Source organism: Myotis brandtii, unplaced genomic scaffold (genome assembly GCF_000412655.1).
Source record: "Myotis brandtii unplaced genomic scaffold, ASM41265v1 scaffold388, whole genome shotgun sequence".
NCBI classification, from domain to species: Eukaryota; Metazoa; Chordata; class Mammalia; order Chiroptera; family Vespertilionidae; genus Myotis; species Myotis brandtii.
The window spans coordinates 153730-177310 of record NW_005364882.1 but is presented as its reverse complement, the minus strand read 5'-3'; the positions used below and the strand labels follow the sequence as shown (position 1 = coordinate 177310).

General features: G+C 36.7%; 1 protein-coding gene across 3 annotated transcripts in view; it reads right to left on the bottom strand.

Moving 5' to 3' along the window:
• The window catches only part of PCDH17 (protocadherin 17), a 95205-nt gene extending 71906 nt beyond the window's left edge, over positions 1–23299 (bottom strand). For all 3 annotated transcript variants that reach the window (XM_005872672.2, XM_005872673.2, XM_014544920.1), the window contains exon 1: positions 19241–23299. In XM_005872672.2, coding sequence (XP_005872734.1) covers positions 19241–21889 — 2649 coding nt within the window. In that variant the 5' untranslated portion in view covers positions 21890–23299. The remainder of the gene's footprint in view (positions 1–19240) is intronic.
• Between the last annotated feature and the right edge of the window lie 282 nt (positions 23300–23581).

Genomic DNA, 23581 nt, shown 5'->3' with positions numbered 1-23581 from the left:
TTCTTCAATCTCTAGTTTTGACATAGCAATCACTTTGATTTTAATGGAAACTGTTTATAATCTACATGATGCAGTTTTTACAATAACATAAATGGAAAAAAATAGAGATGCTGTTAAGATTAAGTAACGCATGACAAAAGTGGTTGGAGAACTCTGGCTGATGACCCACTATCTGATTTTGAAAATAAAGTTTTATTGGAACCCAGCCATGTCCATTATTTATATGTTATCTATGGCTGCTTTCATGCTTCAATGGTAGAGTAGTTGAGACAGAGACCGTGTGAGCCATAAACAATAATATATTTACTATCTGTCCCTTACTATAAAAAGTACAGGCTCCTGGATAAGGAAGACTAAGTCTCAGTTCTTAACTTTATAATTAAAAATTTTACTCTACTCACTCCTGTAGATAAAATACTAATGAAGCATTTTAATATATACACCATGCTTAATTAGGTTATCATTTAGAAAAAACACAAGTCTTTTTCAGCCTCTGTAGAAAACAGACTTCCTTCATAGTGGATGCATTTGAAGTGTTCCTGATTAAAAAACTATTCATATATTGTTAAATGGATTTCTGTTTTAGGTGATTTTTAGTATGTTTATATTCAATTCCAAACTACTTAAAACCATGGAAATAGTACTATCATGGGAACACCTGAAAACAAAAATGCACTTTGATATATGAAGCTTCCTGAAGTACATTACAAATTTCTTCAAAGTGTGCTTAAAACAAAAGTAATTCGTGTTTTTTCCCTCCCTAGGGGAAAGTAATTTTCATTTCTTGGTCTTTTGTCTCCTAATCTTCCTTATATATTTTACAGGGTAATCTTGTCACTATATTTTAACTCTTCCAAACATATTATTTCCTTTCAACCTTAGCAGTTGGGGCTATCATAATTATTTCTATATCATGGATGGAAAAACTGAGGCCTGTGGAACTCATGAAAAGCCAGCTGGAGGTCCAGATATGAGTAAGTAATAGGAAAAAGTTCCTCTTGACTAAAAATTTCACACTCTTTCAAATAAAAAATCTGCAAGTATTATGTGATTCATCTCGCTTTTGTGTGAATAGTTATTTGCTTTCTAGCCTATTCAATTTATCATTCTCTGGTTTACTTTACAGATTTATTATTTTCATTCTAATTGTTAATCAGAGCTTCCTATCGAGTTCTAATACCAGGATACACTCTCTTGTATGGCTTTTTTCCTATAACTCTCCAGTTCTTAATTAGTTTAAACGCAAACAAAAACAATGAGTTCTACTGGACAATTTTGGTTAGAATAAAAGAACCCATCTAATTCTATGATCAAATCTGAGAATCCTAGGCTGCTCTGGATTCTCCAAAATTTGGATTTATTTCACTTTACTGGAACAACCCATATATCCTCTTAAAACTATTTCTGGTTTCTCCATTGCAAGACCCTGTGGCAATGTGTTGTACATAGGTCCCAGCAGAGGTTTTGATGCTTACTACGTGGAGGCCTTAAAGAATTCTCTTCCAAATGGACCTATAGTCTAGGAATGATATCGCAATACATACTTTATACCAACAATTATGCACGCTATAAGATGTTCTCATACTCCATGGATACCACAATAGAAATGCATGCCAAACGTGATATCCCAACTGGTGTAGGAGCAAAATACCTAAACTTTGGGTCAGATGACATTAGTTCTCTATTCCTAGCTAGCTGTAAATACCTGGATAACATTTCTTTGCTGCAATTTTCTCACATGAAAATAAGTGTAAATGAAATAAGTCACTGTCATATGTTTCTAACTTTCTGGTATTCATTGCCTTACAACAGTTCTTTTGTAGAAATGTTTCAAGGTCTCCTTGCCTTAAAAAGTATAGTTCTTATGGAAGACTTCATAACATCTTTCTACTTGAGAGCTGACATTGTTAATTTAAGAAGTTTAAGGTAACTGAAAACCAATGTTTGCAAGACAGTCTATCAAAAATTAGTCCCTTTTTAACATGTCTATTTACCATAAAACACAAGTCACCAATACTGGTTTAGAGAGGTCAGAATAAAATTTGCAATAAACTAAATCAGAATTCTAGTAAAATTACTGTTTTATAATCGTAAGTACTTTGGAATAGAATTGTACTCTTATATAATTACTAACATTATGCCAACTGAAATAATTGTTTTCACAGAGATTATGTCTGCATAGCTGTATCTAAAATTTAACTGCACCAGAATATTTTATGCAAATTGCTGCTAACAACAATAATGATATGTGTAATATTTATTAAGCATAGAGTATCCTTCGTATTCTTTATATGCATAATCATATTTCACCTTTAATTTTTATGACAGTCCTATGAACAGCAAATATTCTTACACCTGATTTTAAAAAAAAAAACATAAAAGATATGAGTTAGCAACTTGCTCTGAACTGAATAGCTAGTTTATTTTAAAAAACAAAAACTGTGGGAATAGTTTGTCACTGTAAATAATTTGTCAATCAGAGAGTAACTGATTAAAAAAATTATAACGTATCTATTAATTGGCCCAGAATCCCACCATTGTTAAGAGAAGAAAGAAAAAAGATAATATGGAACTACATCACTGACATGAGAAAATATTTGTATTTATATAACTTTAAGGAAAAAAAAACAGTTTAATACATTATGTTAGCATATACCACCTGTTGTAAAAACAGTCTAGTTTGTGTGATAGAAAGATATATGGATTCACAATTCTTTATTCAAAACCCTTGCATCCAGGCATGTTTTGTATAACTCTTTCATTTTTGAGAATGACATTTTGTTGTATATTCATGCATTACCCATCTCAGCAGGGACTGGTTGGAACAACACCACATATTAAACATGTGACTATTTCTTCAGGAAAATAAATGTTAATATTAATACTAAGTGGAATATGTCAAGATTTAAAATAACCTTAAATCAGTTTATGTCTGAATTCTTTGGATTTTTTACTAAAGAAGGGTTGCAGATCTGAAAACAAAAGGTTTACAATAGCTACCTCTGACTATTAAATTATCAGTAATTACAATTTTTTAAATGCAACTTTTTCTATATTTTAAGTTTACAAGTATGTAATAAGTTCATACTACATACCAGGTGTTGTTTTAGGTATGGGTTTTTAGTATAATTTTTGCATTAAGTACAAATTTCTCTCTAAATTAAGGGGAGATATAATCATTTAATTTTTAAAAAAATAAGAAGGTGGGAGTTGGGGGGACAGGAAGAGATTAACCAAATAACATATATGCATATATGCATACCCCATGGACACATACAATAGTATGGTGAAGGCATGGAGTTGGGTTGGGGCTGGGTTAAGGGGGAGAAGGGGATGGGGGACATCTGTAATACTGTCAACAATAAAAGAAAAGGAATTAAAAAAGAAAGAAACTTAGAGACACATATAATGAAAAAAAACTTGAAATTCTTTTAATGCAGAAACTTGGATTTTTGCGTATTGGGGTTTTATTGTTTTTCCCAAGAGTAAAGTCTCTACTAGGGAAACTTTCGACTTGCCAAAAATCAAACAGAAAAGAGTACCTGGCCCTGCAGTAAAATGTAGCCAATTCATCCCTGGAGGCTGACTACAAATTCCCCAGTTCAATGCTAGAGTGGTTGAAATCCAAAAGACACTAGACTAGCAGTGCCTGAATCTCAACTACCTGGGCTCGAGGCACAGTCTCAGGGGAATAACTTCCTCTTTGGAATATTTGTCATGGAACACACACACACACACGCACACACACACGCACACACACACACACACAAACACACATACACACACAAACACACACGCGCGCGCGCACACACACACATGCACACACACACAAACACACACACACACACAAACACACAGACACACACACACACGCACACCAAAGGGTTTAAAAATCTCATTATTACATCTCAATTGTTCTTGAAGAACTCTTCTCTATAGACCATCTATCTATATTTTTATTAAAAATATTATGTCTTCTTAATGTAGAACTAGATACCTTTTTGTATTAATATTAAATGCAAAGTAGAAAATAATCTTCCAAAAGAAAGGAAAAGCAGAAGAATTGTTCTCTTAGCTGATAGCCTGCTTTCTCCTTCCTTCTTTTCAAAACAGGGAATCGGGCTGTCATACATAGTTGGAAAAATAGGTTTTTCCTCTCTGTGAAGGAGCATGAGTTTATTCAAGCTGAGTCAGTTAGTTTCTAAAAGCTACACATTTAACATAAAAATGACAAAGTATTAAACTCTTCTGTAAGTCTAATTTGATTTAAGGATCCTGATACCCTTTTCCTTGAGAGGACAGAACATCACAAATATGAAAATGGTGCACCTGGTAGCACAGCATATAAATAGATCATCTGAAAGCATAACAATAAGCTCTCCATCTATTATTGCAGAACCAATAAATAAGCAAAATGAAAATCATGACACATTATTACATTATTCTGTATTGCCTCTATTCATTAAAAAAAGAGATGAGTGAATTTAAAATAATTTTACATGTCAAATGACAGTAACCCTTGCAATTGAGATGATACTGAAAGGAATATTTGTAAAGGGCAGATACATGGTCTTACGTGGCTTATATCAAGATAATGATAGAAGTATGAGGAATCTGAGAAATAATTACTTCATAGCAAAATGGCAATAGCATAACATCCAAACATGTACATCATTCACCTGTGCTTTGTATTTTTTATATTATAAATTCAATAAAAACACATTTAAAAGCTTCAAAAAATTCCTTGTCATTTAGACCTAGATGGATTCTATTTTTTTCAGTTTCCCTGTTGATTTTATATACTAGATTAGATTAACAACACTGGCTTATAAATAAGGAAGCTCTGAATCCTTAACAAGTTTCCAAGTATTTGGAAAATCTGTGAAATAGGATTGTAAGGTTAAGCTGTGTACATCTGGCTCATCACTACATAAATATTTCAGAAATTTGATCTCATAGATGAAGAAACACCTGTCTAATCATGACTCATTTCCAAGTTACATGAACTTCAGTGAGCAGAGCAATACACAAATGCTGACAAGAAATCATGTCAATTTACATAATGTACTTCTTGTGTTAGGTGTATAATTTTATCATACATCATCTTTCTGAATGAAGATACAAAAAACATTTTAGGAAGGTTCTGTGGTATCATACTGAAGGGTGCCAAAATTTTTGAAACTCAAGATAACCACCTGAAATATCAAATATTGCTTTATTTACGTCGTGGTATGTAATTTTGTGTAATTGGATGTTGTAAGTATAAATGTAGTGTAATACAGACCCAGATAATAATGAATGTGAAGCAGGAGTTGTGCATAAAATCACAGTAAAAAGTTCAGCAGGCCTTCTAGTTAGCAGAAATCTTAATGAAGTTGAACATTAGTTACTTTAACCAGATCTAGGATTAAATAACTATGCTGACTCTTTGTCAAATATACACCAGCCCATTAAACCTGGGTTTTTTTTTATTTCATTCAAAAGGTAATTGTGTTGAAAGTGTACTGAATGTGACTCTTATCAGATTAACTTCAAACATCCAACTTGAAAACATAGTTTGAAATTGTGGTCCAAACTGGCAGCTAAAGGTCAATGAATCAAATTTCCAATTATATTTCCTGGGAGCAGATGGGTACAATGAAATCTAATGATTGAATTTTAAATGCTTTCATTTCTCCTTTTATGTTTTCCAACATGTTGATTCTACCTTAATGCTCTAACAAGATAATAGGTTTATTACAATTAACCAACTGAAATGGTATTTCCATTTTCCAATTATTTATATCATGTTACCTGGGGATATTGAATCAGAGCTCCTGTCCTTCTTCCACCCCCAGCGCCTTTCCATCACCATAGCACATATCCACCAAAAAAAAAAGAAACCCTAAACTGTAATATCATTAAATAACAGATGTGTCCTTGGAGATTTCATTTCTTCGATAAAATAATGAGAAAAAATAAAGCTCAAGTTGACTGAGGCTCAATGGGAAATTTCAAATGAAAATAATTTTAAGAAATTTGTTGGCTGAGTTTATAAATTTCCTTTCCTTATGCTATAAATTGATATGTTAGTTTATTTCTCTGACCTGCATAGGCATAAATATATAAAGAAGGTTTATCAAGAGATAAAAATAAAATTAAACAGTCTAAGGAGTGGCAGATGGGGGACTTAATCTCTACTATATCTCAATAGTGCACACTCTTGCCTGCAGAATAAGAAGACAGCATCATCTGCAGAGGTTCATTTTAATGCTTTTATATAAAAGAAAATAAGCATTTTACCTATTAAAATATGTACTGAAGCTTAGATTAAAGGAAATCCAAGAAGTCTTTATTTTAACTAATAAAAATGTTTCTTGTTGCACTTAAATAATGCTAAACATAATATTATTCAAACCAACCAATCTCAAATCTAATCCAATCCTAAATTGCTCCACTGTGTCATATCAATATATGATTATCAGATCCAAATGTACATCTAATTAAATATTAATTTGGTGGTAAACACCACCATGGTCTCATCAACATAGATATCTAATTTTTTAAATATATTTACATTAGATATAAATATACAAGGTTCTTAAGGTATCTCTGTAAAAATATATATTTTCTGAATGGATATTACAGAAGAGAATGGTAAGGATAAGAAGGAAGATTTAGAACAAGTCAGTATAAGACAAATAATGCTTTGTTTTTGCTTCACTCAAATTATGTGTTTTGTGATGCTTTTTAAATATTTAAACAACTTTTTGAAGTTTTAAAAAATGATACATGTTTTAGGTTATATGGTTTTGTGGGAAGACTAACATAAATGCATAAAAAAACTGGTATATTTACAACATGTTTGAAAATCACATTTCCAGTAAATTTCTAAGCTGTATTTAAAACAGTGATTTTCAACTGGTGTGCCACAAGCATTTTTAAAACATGCAATACCTGACTATTTAGTCAGGAGCACAGTTCCCCTTTCCCTTAGATTGTCAGATAAAATGACAAAAACCAACACAACAATAGCTGTTGGGTATTCATGCCCTATCTTGAACCATAAATATATAGGTCAGACAATAGAATTGCATGTTAATGGTCATGTGAAATAATAGGTTAATTCTTGGTACCAGAAATCCTTATATACAAGTTATAGGCACATGAATCTTTTAAAAGTCACTTTGGAGCAAAAAGGGTAAGTAATTACTAATATTATTTTTGAAAACAATCAAAATTATATATTTTTTTTGTCAGATTCAGCAAAAAAAAGATATCTTTTGGTGGGCTGTGAAATTTTAGTAATTACTTTATATGTGCCATGAAATGAAAAGGGTTTAAAATTGCTGTCCTAAAAGAAAGAATTTATGATTGTTCAAGAAAAAGCGCATTCAGAGAAATGAGTAAATTTCAGTCAGGTTTTGGAATGCTACAGGCTGTCTGAGAGAATACCTGTTCCCAGGTAAGCCTTTTGTAATGGCATGAAACCAAGACTTGGCCTGGTAGCCCACCCAGAGATGGCACCCACTGCAAATGTGCCTTCTTTCCCCAGATAATAAACATTCCAGGGTGAGTTTACAGATGGACGTGAACTATAATGTTTACATAATTGTGGGTGCAAATGTCCCCATTGAGAACTCACTATTTGTTAGCTAATCATGTAAAATATTGTGGGGGAGGGAAGGGAGACTTATGTAATACTTTAAACAATAAAGAATTTAAGTTAAAAATCATATAAATATTTAACACTACTTGTTTAATCTTTCAGAACGTCTTTCTCTTATTTTTGAATTTTCACAATGAACCAGAAATTGCTTAAATTTACATTTCTATGCTCCTTTCTATTATATTGTCCTTCATTTTATATCCCAGATACTCTGGCATGTAAAATAATTAAATCTTAATACAGTTTAAAAGCTCATTCTACTTGAAGCCTTTATTCTATCAGCCCCCCCTTATTGTTTGATATAGATTTTGCAATTACAATTTTAAATTCAGATATATAGTGATTAAGTCCTAGAATAGCTTAAAAGTAGTAAATTATTTTAATTAAGGGCTTTTAATATTATTTCATTTTTAGTAATTGAATTAATGATTATGGATTGAACAACTCTGCAGGTGGTAGATTTATTTTAAATAACAACACTAAAATGGGCAATATATTGTTGGTAAGAGTGCTTAGTGCAAGTTTTCTCAATAGGTGCCTGACAATTTCCTATCACCTATACAACATAGATCCAGAAAATTTGAAAAGAATTTTGTAAGCTGCGTTATTATTATACACATGATGATTATCCATGATGATTTTCTTTTCCCATTATCAGATGGCAAATCTAATAATCACTTGGTACCAAAATGAATATCATAAAATCACATGTCAATAAATATAAATAAATGTAATCCCCAAATAACTATTTATGGCTTATATAATTTCATTTCTTTAAAATTCATTTAAAAATAAGCATTAATATTATGTCTTCAAAAGAATAAGAATCTTAAACTTAAATATATAAAAAGGATCACATTGATTATGTATATATAAAACACAAATTATGTGAAAGTTGGTGCTCATAATTATGAACCTTGATCAAGTTTTATTCATGAACTTTTAATATGACCAATAGAATTCTATAGGAATTTTTATTGTAGTTATTTGAAAGGTAAAAACTATAACTAATAATTATCAAAATGAGTCATCTTCAAATAAATTATTTTCCAGCATGTAGTTATTTCAGCATTTTAATGTAAATAATATTTCAGACTTTGGCCTTAGTAATTTTTAAGTTTGAATTTTAAGCTCTGGCTCATATTTTATTACTGGTCATAAGAAATTATAAAGAATTCTAATTTTTAAGTGCCTACCATGAGAAACCATGGTAAGTTCTCTCAAGTACAAAAGCAAACAAAAGAATGTGGCCCTTGTTCTCAAGTGCTCTGCTATCTAAACTGCTTTGTGACAAATTATCTTCACCACTGGTTATAACACTGATTTGGAGGTTTAAAACTCTTCAGCCTGAATTACACACATTATTTGTGTGTAGGTCAATTAGATCTTTATTAAGAACAGAGATTATACACCACAACCCAAAAGAAGGAATAAATGGAAATTGGTAGCATGTTAAATCACCTATTATCTAGTCTCAATATATTCATTAGGGCTTTTTATAATTCTTATGCATTAAATAGCTTTAGGTTCAAGCATAGAATGAAAATAGTTTCATTGATTTCTGCTGATTAAATCTTACTTTATATTTCAAAGAACTGCACTTTTCTTTTTACCTACTAGTCTAAATCCTTCTTTCTCAACACTGCTAAACAGTCTTACTACCATTTACTTCAAACTTAACCAGGCAACAGAGGAACATAATGGAAAATATTATCTAATTCTTTGCTAAGACTTTACGTTGTCAACTTTTCACCCAAGGCAAATTTTAATAGCTGACATGTGGATCTTTATTTCTAGAGATATACTATAGAAACACTGACATAACTTTTAACCACAGCAAACACAGCCACTCTAATAAGCAGTTGACACCAAATCCAAAAATGCATGAGGAACAGAAAGATCCTGGCAGGAATTAATCTGCCATTTTCACACATCTGCCCAAGGGAGGCATTGTAATTGCAAAAATTTACTCTAAGACTGCTGAGACTCATAGTAATTATGTTTCTTTTTTTTTGTAATAGAAATAGCCACAGGTAGTAACAAATTGGGTTTTGAGATGGGGAATTGGGCATACATTCTAACCTAAATTACTGTGTAATTGTCTTGATTATGAAAAAATCATGGAACATCTATTGCTCAACAACAACAAAAAAGTTTCCTTAAATGTATTCCTTGTCTTTTATTTTCTCTCCAATTAGGCATACTGTTTCATTCGTTGGTATTGGCATATCTTATATTAGGGCTTCACTGTAAAATAGGCTTTTGCCAATAACCCTTACAAATTCCTGTGAGTATGATTTGTTTAATAGGGTAGTTCACTTATTTTCTGCCTTATTATCATCTAGGGATAAATAGTAGCTTTCCTAGAAGGTCAGGACCCGGAAGTTTAGCTGATAATTACTACTATCCAGGCATCTACCAATACTAAACCTGCAAGGTTACAGACTTTCTTTTTTCAATTTGTGTGCTGCATTAAAATGTTTGCTATTTTACATATATATACATATGCTCTCAATAACCCTCTATCTTATTACAATTAGGCTCATGCATTAACAACATATTTTCATTGGTTTTGTACAATTATAAAGCATGCCAAAGAAGAATTAATATATATCGCCATTTTTTTTTAATCACAGGAAATTCTGATTTCATCAACCAAGTTTAAGGTAAGAGATTAGACATTGGTTTAAAACAAACAAACAAAAAACATTTTATTAATGTAACACAAAGTGATGTAAATATTAAAATAATAATAAAGCAATCAAGTTTTATGCCTTGATGTGAAGTTTTATCCTAATGATAATGATAATGATAGATCATTGATTCACATTATTTTGCATGACATACAACTCCTCTTATTCACATACTTAATGCAATAAGTTGATTTGAAATAAATTGTTTAAAAATAGATGCAAAATTGAAAAAGGAAAATAGGAAGCAAGATATTTATGCCCCAAGAAGAGACTTATTAGAATTCACCAATATTTAGACGATATTCATTTTGGATTGTTTTTTGTGAGCTTTTTGTTAGTTTGTTTGCTTTCTTGTTTGTTTGTTTGATTTTTTTGCTGACAAACCTATAAAATAAAAATAAATTATTTTAAGGTTGCTCAGAAAGTTATGACTCTATATAAAGATGTGTCATTAAGCAATTATCAATTTTAAGCTTGAAAATAATCCCTTTTGAAGTTAATTCCTTTTTCTCCAAAATCTTAAATAATATTTTTCTTAGTAAATTTTACTTAGATTTTAAGCATATTATTTCTCAAAAATTCTAATATCTTACTGTCATCTCATCTACTGAAATGAGGACATTGGTAAAAGCATATAGCAGCCACTTTACAGTACTTAAATAAGCCTTCATGATAATCATAGGTGAATTATTTTTACAAGTATCTATTCTGCATGTGCAATTGCTATGGTGAAATTGTAAAAAGAAATTATCAAATATTCATTCATTCAGTAATAACAGTATATTCTGATATAATATGCTGTGTGCAAAATAAACAGCTTAACAAAATAAAATGAACAGCTTTCAGCAAAGGTATTAATATTGGAGTCTGTGAACTGAAAAGAAATATTATATCTATAGTTTTAGGACTCAAAACTGATGTATGTGTACATAGTGCAAATAAATAAAAATTTAAGACTTCATCTAAGTCATTTCTAGTCTAAGCCTGGATTATAAAAATAAGAAAAGGTATTTGGACCCCTACCATTTCTACCTACAATAAAATACCTGTTGCATTTCTGCTTTATAAAATTAAACTTTTGGGATTCAGGATATGTAGCTGTATTTCCATTTGAGTTTTATTGAATTAGAGGACACAAAAAAATATAGGTAAAAGTGTAATTAGTCATTAGGTAGTGGAGTCAGATATAAATACTATAAAGAAGTATGCTAAATGGTGACTTACTGGTATGCTTAAATCACATTTTTAAAAATGCATCACTAAAGAAGCTTAAGAAAATATATCTAACGCACCAAGCTGTTGAAAAGAAATTACTTAGTCACATTGTAAATTAAATCTGTTATTTAAAAACATACATGTGCCCTGGCCAGGTGGCTCAGTTAGTTGTAGTGCTATCCTGTACACCAAAAGGCTGCATGTTCCATTCCATCAGGGCACATACCTAGTTTGTAGGTTCAATCCATGGTCAGGGCATGTGTGGGAGGCAACCGATGGCTGTTTCTCTCTCACATTGATGCTTCTCTCTATCTTCCTCTCTCTCTAAAAATCAATAAACATATCCTTGGGTAAGGATTGAGGAAATATATGTATATGGTATATGTATGTGTATGTGTACATGTACATGTATACATGCTATTAGAAGAATATTAGAACCTTTCTGCATGTAAAGTCATTATCTATATTATGTGTTAATATAATTTTAAAACATGTACCCAGTGTCTCTTAAAAATAGTATATATTTATTAAACAATTATGAATGTGTAGCTTTGAAAGCTTGAAATAGAGTTTTAATGCTCTCGTTTTCAAATTCCACAAAGGCTGCTGTTAGCTGATAAAGAGAGTAAACAAGAAATTGTCCTTTAAATGGTCCCTTTAATGTGTTCCACCAATTAAAAGTCATTCAAAAACATTACAAGTTTAAAAAATAATAAATATTGCTCAGACAGGGTATATTCCAGAACCAAGCTTACAGGATTACATTTATCTTTACCTTGCTTGTTTTTCATCCAATGTAAATATGGTCCATGACTATATTATTAAATAGAAACATAAATAAAATAACACAGATCTTTAAATATTTCAAAATGATTGCTGTAAAATGCATTTATAATACTATTAAATTATTTTAATATATTCCATTTCTTTAATCAGACCAAAGTCTATTTATGTAGATTAGTTACATCTAAAGTCTCATTTATCCAACCTGTATTTATCCTTTGATCACAAAGCTTGTTAACTTAAATTGTCCTTTATTATTATGATTCACTTTCCCATAATTATGCTGTTTGACTACCTTATTTTTTGAATAAATATATGCAAATGTGCCAATCATGTTCAGCACAGCTATGCTAGATGCTCAATGAACTGTATGAGCCATTTCACTACAATAAAACTGCCTGGAATAGATCCAGGGCAAGGCCTACAAATACCAGTAATCAGAATGTTAGTAGGACCAGGACATACAAATGGAAGTGTGTCACATGTATATCAATAGATTCTCTCAAACACTGTATGAAACCAATTTACAATCTATCATTGGGAGACCCTGGTGCATATAAGTGGTAGATGCCACCTACACAGCCACAATTTGCATCTGTATTTTGTTGTCTTTTTTTCCTTTACCTTACAAATATGGAACTTAGACTTCTGCAGTGGCAAGAAAGCTCTAGCAAGCTTCTGCTTAGTCACAGCAGCAAAGCTTGATGTCATTAAGGACTTCTTTATTATGGATAATTTATTTCAGAAGACCAAAGGATAGTAATATGTCACTGTCAAAGCTAGTGGTGAAAGCTATGACTAACTGTAAAATACTGTGCGGCCATAGAAAGAAAAAGCTTGTCAATGTCTCTTTTACTAAACTAGGCTGACAATAGATTAGTGTAGGTCTGATGAACTTTAAAAGTATTTTGTAGGTAGGTGGTAAAAGTCACACTATCTTAAAATTGATAAGCAAAATGAACTTTATGCTATTCTCTAACAAATACTAGTATATAGTCACTGGTTGAAGGAATTCAATACAAAAAAAAATAAATCCTTCCCTAATGGCTTGACTAAAATATGACTTTAAGATAATGCCCTGTGGGATTTATTAAACAGAAAGTATCACTGAGGGGAATACATTCTGGAGCAATGAGTAATACCATAATTAGCAGGTGCATTTGTAAGAATTTACCCACTATTGAGTGTATTGCAAAACTACTCAGCATAGGGAGTTAAGTTTTACTTCCGAACTGGCGCGAGCCCAGTTCTAGTAGTTTCATCTTCCTCCTCTTATTTCATCATCAGACTCACAGCACACCTTCTCACAGTGCTTCCACCCAACCTACCATCCTCCAGAAGAATCAGAAACTTGCAAGGTGTTGTTTTTTTCTCTTAATTTGCACAAGGTCCACTGAATGCTAGTTGTTCCTTAACTTCTCTTCTCTAGAATGACTGGCTCTATTCTAAGGAACTTCAAACTGTTTGAAGATTTAAAACAGTAAAATCAACAACTTTTAACATATTTTCAAAGGAAAATAATGGTTTGCGCCCCTCATTAAAAAGAGAACTGACTTTGAACGAATAAAGTATTAAAATGGGCTAATGTCTGTGCTTATGTATTTGCATACATTATACAGAAAATATAAAGCCATGTTTATATGTATTTATATTTGAATTTTGCCAAGAAGTTTTATCGTTGTTCACATTTCCATAATTATAGGCAGAGCCAACCTTCGCTGTAGTAAATGCATGTAAGCCTTCATTAATCTTCAAAACACAAAATAGTTTCTTAATTTACACCTTTTATTTTATAAATATATTCCTATTGCATAATATTGCATAAGCAGAACTAACAATAAAAAAAAATTGAAACCTGACAATGGCAATGAAACATGATAAACTATAAATATTGTATTTTTAACTTGAATTTAATATTTATCTGGAGATTTTAAAGAATGTTTCTCTTAAAATATGTATATTTCTTAATAATCTAATAGAGATATTTGGAATTATTTTAATAATTAATTTATTTTAATATTCTATATAAGCCTGTGTCTATGCATTCTAAAAAAAGAAATAATGTATATTATAACATAAACTTTATAGAGAAAAGTTTCTGGAAAATATGGCATTGGAGTTTTTTTGGTGTGATTTGGACAATATAGTCACAGGCAATAGAAAAATGTTTAAAACATATAAATTTTCTTCTTAACTAAAAAATATGTTGAAGCAGCTGAGAGAGGAATTGTAGGGCATACTTTTCCATGACCTGATATTTTTCATGATTGCACACAGCCTTAAATAACATAAAGATACCAAAATCCTCTAAGTAGACTTACATATAATACTAGTATTTAGTGCAATTATAAAACTCACTCATAGACCTCAAGTAAAATTATAGAATTCACTCATAGAATCCAACTAAAATGTAAAATTATCTTACTTTTACATTTATAAAAGACTGATGGATTATCATCTCAGTGTAAGAACAAGAATTGTCCAACTAGTATTTTGAAAATTTTATTGAAAACTAAAAGCTAGTGGATGAAGACGTTATTAACTTATGAGTAGTTATATCTAATATTAAAAATAAGATTCTCAGGTTTCTAGTTCATATTGTGCATTTATTTATGGTAAAATTGAGAAATGCACACAGATTTATATTGGAGCTCGGATTTTTATGGGCACACACAAAACTAAGAGTAAAAGTAACACTATATTAAGAATGATGATAATATTTGCATTTTAAATTCTTCGGTAAAGAACGTCAAAACACCTTAATGGCTGATTATCTTTTTAATTAAGTTTACTTGCACTTTATACTACTTTTAATACACAATAAAACAGAAAAAGTTTTATGATTATGTACTCATGTTAATTTAAAGTAGGAATTAATCCTACCTTTAAAAAAATTAAAGACAAGTGCACAAGACACTCCTGGAGGCCTGTAGTAAGAAAGAAACATTCCCTTTTTACTCAACCAACTATTACCCCTAGAAATAAAGAGGTATATGAAGCTTATGGAAATGATTGCATGTAACTAATCAAACTGTGCCGAATTAGAATAACATTGCAGGAAAATATCTTCAAAATTATAAATGAAGAAAAAATATTCACACACTTTATGTTTGTTACTGAAATCGCTAACACACTAGAGTGTAGTTTTGAAGACCATGATCTAGGGAAATCACCTGGGTTCCTATTGTCAATAAAGAAGAAAATAAAGAAGTGGGAATAGAAGTATACAATGAATAATGTTCCTAGTAAAGATACAATTTTTCTTTCACCTTTTCATTCTAAAACACTGAATTTATTGTCCATACTATAATACTTGAGTCATCTATGTCTCAATTTCATTTTTATAGACTTATCATGTGTTTAATTCCCTTTCATTGAAAATGTCAGATATGCATAGCAAAAGGATTTTCTCTTCTAACATAAAAAATCTAAAATCAGCCCTAATGTGAATCTTTTTAAAACTGAACTGTAAAAGAACTGTAAGAATGTATTCCTTTCAAAATTTTATTTTAGTAGGTATTATTCTGCTGGCTCTATACATTTTCTTCTCTGAAAGCATACTAAGATGACTTATAGTAGTGCTACCAAAAAATATGAAAACACAGATGTTCAAACAAATACTGGAAATATACCCACTAGTAAGAACTCCCCAGTCTTCTCCCTCTTCTCAGCGAAGTCTTCTTTGAAAACACCTGTTGAGAAGTTTCTCTGAGACTTAAATCATTTTATAAGCCACAATAAGCAGTTACTTGTGACAATTAGTGATGATCTCTACTTGATTTTAGATTCTCATGTTAATATATAAAATAATTCATATGGAAATTGTTTCTGTGAAAAGTGCTTTTATAAATTTGTATAACAATCTATTTGCCTTACCTACCACAAATCTATGTTCCTATTTTTCAAAATAAATTTTATAGCTTTAAAATGAATAAAACATTTCATTATAACAATCTTTTATTATGAGTCACGCTACTGAGGATATTTTAATCACTAGTCTATTGGTTAAACACTTCAGAGATGACTTCACTTCAGCTGAGATACTTGAAATAAAATCTCTTAAAAACCTGAAATAAAATCTCTTCTCGCAAAGTCCTCTTTCTTCATTAGCTTACATAATTGTACTACATCCATATTCAATAAAAATACCCTTATGCCCAAGAACCTACAAATCTCAACCTTAAAATTTTAAGCCCTACGACTCACATAAAATCTTTTGATACTAAAATAAATCTTAATTTGAGCTGTAACATGAGTCTTATAAATCCTGAAGTTTCTAAGTTTTATGTCACCACTCTCTATCAATGCATCTCAGACAATTATGAAACTCTTTTCATTCCATCAATACAAATACACCATACACCTTCTACATGCTGGAAAATAAGATAAACCAGGTCTAGTAGCTGCTAGTCCAAGTGTCCTCTGATGGATTAAAATTCATCCTTAGAAATACACATGAGATTAATAGTGTGCTTCCTCAGCAGGCTGAGTTAAATACACCCACTAATAAATGCACTTGAAAGAAGATTATGGGATACCTGAACACTTTAATTTAAGCATATCACTTCAGCCCAGAGTATTTGTAGCATGCCAGTTTAAAAAATGAAGAAAAAAGGTAACTAAAGTCAATTTACTCTGTTTTCCAAAGTAGATGTTGAGAAAAACCTGATACTTTTAAAAGGAAATTAACTTAGTAGGAATTTACAGAGCATCCCTTCCTTATAGGATTGCAAAAATTCAACAGGAAAAAAAAAGCCTGTTTTAACAATTTATGGAAGGGGAATTCAAGAATTTAAAACATTTTTTCTGTGTCTTTATGGTGTGGGTTAAGATTCAAGAAAAAAAGGAATGGCAAGGAAGTTTGTCCTTCTGTTTTCTGTTTAAACTATCTCTCTCCTTCTCTTCCTGTGTGTGTGTGATTTGCTTTTCCTCGAGTTTTACTGCTAATGAGAAGAATCATCATCATCATCATCGTCACCACCACCACCATCCATCCACCCATCAAGCAATGACCAGCTTCAAGAACACTATGATATAAATACAATGTGGCCACCCCAACCCTCAAAACCTCCTGGATACTTCCATCCAAGATTGTTCCTCACTAATAGACCAACTTCATTTTTATGTGGAGCCTAAATAAGAATTCAACTGATAGAGCTTGAAGTAGAAGATCCAGCATTAAGCCTCTGTGATACCATTGTAATGTCAATGGTAAAAAATATAAGAAGAGTGTATAACATGTGTATTGGTGAAATGACTGTAAAAGATTTATAAATATATATATTTAACATCTCTCTTTAAAAAGATTATCATAAATACCAGTTTTCTACTGTCACAGAAAGACTTTCATGGAAACCATGATTTCTTTAAAGGGAGAAATTTCTTGTTCAGTTTTATTAAACCTCAAAAAGCCATGATTACTGGTATCAGTAAACACTAAAAAGTGAAATTTAATGTTAGTACAATTAATACTTTGGTATATTCAGTGGCATCAAGTACAAGAGTCTCTTTTACAAGGGCATTATACTATTATAAGAAAATAAGTTTTGCTAAGTTTTAGCATTTGTTACCTTTGTCTCAGAAAATATAAGGTTATGAAATTTTAAAACCCTATTTGAATAATAAAAACATTACTTAAGTGTCATTTAAAGGTGTTTGCTTTTGAAAGCATAAAATAATGAACAAATTATTTTCATTTGCCCCAAACTAATCTTCCTCCCAAAGTGTCACTCATAGTTAAACTCAGTTTTGAATTTCCAGTACTGCTCATCCAGAGTAAGTTGTAGTAACTCACATTCATAATAGAGGAGAATTAAGTTTTCCTGTGACACAACTCAATAGTGGATAAAAGAAACTAGGCAATGACTAGACACAATACAGTCACCTGCTGCTGTTAAAATCTATGTCCATGCTGGGTCATTTTTTTCATATATCAAAACCTTCAAACAATATTTTCTAATACATAATAAATATCACTTAGATATACAGAAAATACACAGTATGCAAACTAAATGCATCCTGGAATTCTTTATGGCAAGTGCCTTTAGTGCAACTTCGCTTCCTGTTTTCAAGAGCCCCAAAGCAGTCCATGACCTTCTTGTGAACTTTCTACATTCATCAATGACAGCAACACACAGATCAGGAAAACCACAGGACAGAATAAATTGAAACTTTTCATAGATAGTTACTCATCATTATCCAGAGTCTACATTGATACAAACTTTTGAAAGATCCTAAGAGTATATGTCACATTTCCAAAGCTTAAGCAACTTAATGCATTATGCTGCAGTTTTAGTTAAAGAGTAGATAAAATTCATGTCCTTGAAAGTACTTTTTAAATATCAAGCTGACTTTGGGGGTGGCAGTGAAAACTGCCTCAAATTGATTCAGGCTCTGGAATTCTGGCAGGTTTCTATATTTCACTTTAGGTAGTTAACTCCTTAACATCTGGGTACACATTTCTCTGACTTGGCATTATGTATTTTAATGGACTTAAATGCACTTTTAAAGTGAATTAGGCAAAACATTTTTTTTCCTACTCTGGAAATCCTTTCTTACAGGAAAAAATGTAGAGCACCAAACAAAAATAAAGTAAAATAAACTATGAATAAACTTAACCTTGCTAACATTTTTAAAACTACAAAAATAAACTTTAAAAATGCAACAAAAGTAAGACATTTACATCTTGTAGATTTTAGACTATTTACATGGGAGAGAATATGTATAGATAATGTTGTACACAGGCAGTGGCAAAAGTGTAAACCATTTTCATTAAAAAACAAAAACAAAAAAACAAACCCTCTCACTGCTGCTGCCAGTGGCTTGTCCTGTAAGAAAGGTTTCAGGACAGCTCCCAAACCAGCAATAAAGTGAAGTCCCAGTGATGCTAAAAGTCTCCTACCTGAATTATGGACATCCGAGTGGCTGGGGTCTCGCTCGCATTAGTCCCTTGTCCGGTGAAGCTGGTGTGGCAGCCCGCGTGCCCCTGAGGAACAGTCAGGTTGTTGGAGGCCGGTTTGAGATACATCACCTCCGACCGGGGCGAGCTGAGGGGCAGGCGGGTCTGGTAGTCGAAGTACATGGGGGAGGTGGCCAGGGAGGGGCTGCTCACCACGTTCATGACGTTCATGGCGTTCCTCTCCTCCACTTCGCTCTGCACCAGCATGATATCGTTTTTGTTGATCTTCTTCTTCTTGCCCTTGCCCCCGCCCAGCTGCGGGTGGCTGTACTCCGCGATGCGGCAGTTGTAAGTGCGGATCTCCTTGTTCTCTCGCTTGCACTTGACAGCGATGGTGATCATGGCCGCGAGGAGGATGATAGAGATAGTGCTCAGAGTCACGATGAGCGGCAGCGACATGTCCCAATGATGCTGCTCCCCGTTCACCCGGGGCACCCCCTCGGGCAAGGAGCCGCTCACCGAGCGGATGATGAGCTTGGCCACGGCGGACAGGGTGGGCTTGCCGTGGTCAGTCACCTTCACGACGAGCTCCACGACGGGAGTCACGTCCTCCCAGAAGGGGTGCAGCGTGCGGATCTCGCCGCTGGACGGATCTATTTCAAACAGGTGGTCATCGTTACCGTCCACGATCTCGTAGGTGAGGCGCCCGCTCTCGCCGAAGTCGCTGTCCAGGGCGCGCACGGTGCTCACCAGGTAGCCCAGGCCGGCGTTGCGCGGCACCTGCAGCTCGGCGGTGTCGTTCTGCAACGTGGGCAGCACGATCACCGGCGCGTTGTCATTCACGTCCAGCACTGTCACTCTCACGGTGGCATTGCTCTCCAGGTGCGCGGGCGCCCCGGAGTCCTTAGCCAGCACCTTGAACTCAAAAGCCTTGGTCTGCTCGTAGTTAAAGGAGCGCAGGGCGTAGATGGCCCCGTTGGTGGGGTTCACGGACACATAGGTGTAGATGGACACGTCGCCGATGTGCGAGGGCAGGATGGAGTAGGACACCGTGCCGTTTTGGCCCAGGTCGGGGTCCTGGGCGAGCACGGAGCCCAGGTACTCTCCTGGGATGTTGTTCTCATGCACCTGCAGCACGTAGAGTCCCTTGGTGAAACGAGGTGGGTTGTCATTCTCATCCAGAATCTTGACGGCGAACGACTTGGTGGAATTGAGGGGAGGGGAGCCCCCGTCCCGCGCCACGATGGTCACGTTGTACTCGTCCTGTGTCTCCCGGTCCAGCGGGCGGTCAGTCACGACCGTATAGAAGTTATCGTAGTTCTCCTCCAGCTTGAAGGGCACCGATCCTCCCGACCCGCCCAGGCCGCCGGCCGCCCCACCTCCGCCCAGGACCCGGCACTGCAGCTGCCCGTTCTTGCCCGAGTCGCGGTCAGTGACCCGCACGAGGGCGATGACGGTGCCTGGAGGGGCGGCCTCACTCAGCGCCCCCTGGCGCACGGAGACGAAACCGATGGACGGCGCGTTGTCGTTGCGGTCGATGAGCTTGACAGTGACCTTGCAGTGGGCCGGGATGGGGTTGGGACCCAGGTCCCGAGCCTGCACGTCGATCTCCAGCATGCCGTTCTCCTCATAGTCCAGGTTGCCTTTGACACGGATCAGGCCGGTCTTGGGGTCGATGGAGAAGAGCTCCCGCACGCGGTCGGGCACGTAGCTGCTGAAGGAGTAGAGCACTTCGCCATTGGGGCCTTCGTCGGCGTCCGTGGCATTCAGATCGATGACCACGGTGCCCATCGGGGAGTTCTCCGGCAGTTCCACCAGGTAGGAGGGCGCCTCGAAGACGGGGCTGTTGTCGTTGGAGTCGATCACCTTCACGTTGATCTGCACAGTGGCGGAGCGCGGCGGCTCCCCGCCATCCAGGGCGGTCAGCACGAGCGTGTGGTGGTTCTGCTGCTCGCGGTCCAGCGCCTTCTGGATGACCAGCTCTGGGAACTTGGTGCCGTCGCCACGAGACTTGACGTCCAGCGCGAAGAGGCCGTGGTCGTCGCGGGTGAGCAGATAGGTGCGGAGCCCGTTCTCGCCCGCGTCGGGGTCGTGCGCGCTGGTGAGGGGGAAGCGGGTGCCGGGGGCCGCGTTCTCCGAGATGTCCATCTCGATCTGGTCGGAAGGGAAGGAGGGCGCATTGTCGTTGATGTCCTGGATCTCCACCTTGATCATGCAGATCTCCTTGTCGTTGGCGAACACCTCGAGGGACAGCTGGCACTTGGCGTTGTGGCGGCACAGGGACTCGCGGTCGATGCGCTGCTTAGTATAGAGCAGCCCGCTGTCCGCGTCCACGTCCAGCAGGTGCGGCGCCGAGTTCTCCAGCACCCGGTAGCTACCGGACTTGCTGCGCCCGCCGCCGCCGCCGCGCTCCGCGGGCGGAATCCCCGGCTGCAGCCGCGCATCTTTGCCGATGTTGCCAATCACCGTGCCGGCCCCCTGCTCCTCCGGCACGGAGTAGTTCAGGTTTTTGAGCGTCAGGGCAGGGGCCCAGAGCAGAAAACAGCAACAGATGGAAAGGTACATCCCAGACCGGTGGGGTGGAGGCAGTGACAACCGGACCGGAGGGGAGAGCGAATGGGTGCGCGTCAGCCTGGAGCCCCCGCGCAGCATGCGCGCCGAGCCAGCCACAAGTCTGTGGGTCCTTCCTTCCCCCCGCTGCCGGGCTGCGGGACCCGGCGGGCCCTCCTGATTCCGCTCAAGTTCCCGAACCTGTTGATCTACAGCATCCGCACTGGGCGAGAAGCAGAGGCGCGGCGATGCTGCAGGAGCGCGGAGCCAGGCGGCGGCTCCCCGCGGCTGGGGCAAGCCCGCGGCTTTGTCTCTGCCGCCCGAACTTGCGGCGACTCAAACTTAGCGACGGTGCCGGGGATACAGTGTAAATCGAGTCTGGGGTGGGGAGGAGATGATGAGCCTAGAATGCGTAGGTTTTCCTGGCTCCCGCTGGGACGCTGCAAATCCACTCCCGCCGGGAGCCTCCGGAATACTCTTCCAATTGGTGGGGGAGGGAGCGGGGAGGTGTGTCTCCAGGCAGATGGGAAAGTGAAATCCTTACTTGTTTCTGGTCGCCTCCGGTGATGAAATGAATGGGGCTGGGGAGCAGTGAAGAGCGAGTCAGATATATTCTGAAGCTTTCCCGGGGCGCTGTGAAATGTCTGCTTGCTTCTCCGGCGGGTCTGTTTTCCGGCCGTGTTTTTACTGCATTTAGAGATCTAATCTTGCATTTCTGGCTGAGGCGGCGGCGGCGGACTGCATCTCCCAGCCAAGCGTATTTTTTTCTCTCTCTCTCCTTTCCGAGCAGCCAAAGGGAGGGGAGGAAATGCAGTGCAAAGAACTAGTGTCCCGATTTGTAGTTTCCTCCCTCCGCCAAGCTCCTCCCTCTCTTCCTCCGAAAAGGCTCTCCCCCAAGGTCCGGAAAGCCACAGCCTGATCCGCGTTTGCGGTGTTAAGTCTACGGGGAGGGTGGGGGGGAGGGAGGGGTGTATCGAGGTATCTCCGCCTCCGTTCGGACGACACACACTCTGATTTCTCTGCGAGAAGCCGGGAGCCGCCGCTACCATCCCATTCTCTCCCGGCGAGCAGGGACTTCTCTCGCTGCAGTTTAATTCCAGTTTGCGTGGCTTCTCGGGCGAAAGGAAATCAACAGGCAACTCATGGTTGGATGTGCAGCTTCAGGGGGGAGGGGTAGGGGGCGGAATGGAAAGGAAGGGGGAGCCACCTCCCAGCCCTCGCACACACACTCTCCCTGTCTCTCGCTAGAAGGGAAACAGTCTCTGCATTCACAAGGCTGGACCGTCAAGTGCCTCTCTTTTCTTCCTATTCAGCATCTCCTTCCAATGGCCCTGCCTCCCGGTCCTCGTCATCTAGAAAGGAAAGGCTTGGCGAGGAATAAAAGTGGTGAACATTTGAAGCGAATAAAGTGCGGGTCTTTTTTTTTCCCCCTTCAAAAAAAAATATTTTTAATAGTAGGAACGAGCTGGATGGAAGAAACACATCAAGGGTTGGCGCGATGCAGTCTGCAGTCTGGCTAGGTCCAGCCAGGGGCGCCCACCCCGCGGAGCTCCCTCCGAGGGGATGTTAGACACGGGTCTGTCCACGCATCATTTCAGGTCCTCGAGGCGCCTGGACACACGGGGATGACACATCCAGAAATGCAGGTGCTCCGATCTGCCGGGTGAGTCAGAGGCAGCGGAAAGAATCGCATTCACTCTCGCCTCCTGGTCTTCCCTGCACAGACATTAGTTGCGGCTTCCTCCTGAGGCTTTCTCTGACTCACTCCAGATTCATGTTTTGGAGAAAGAGGAA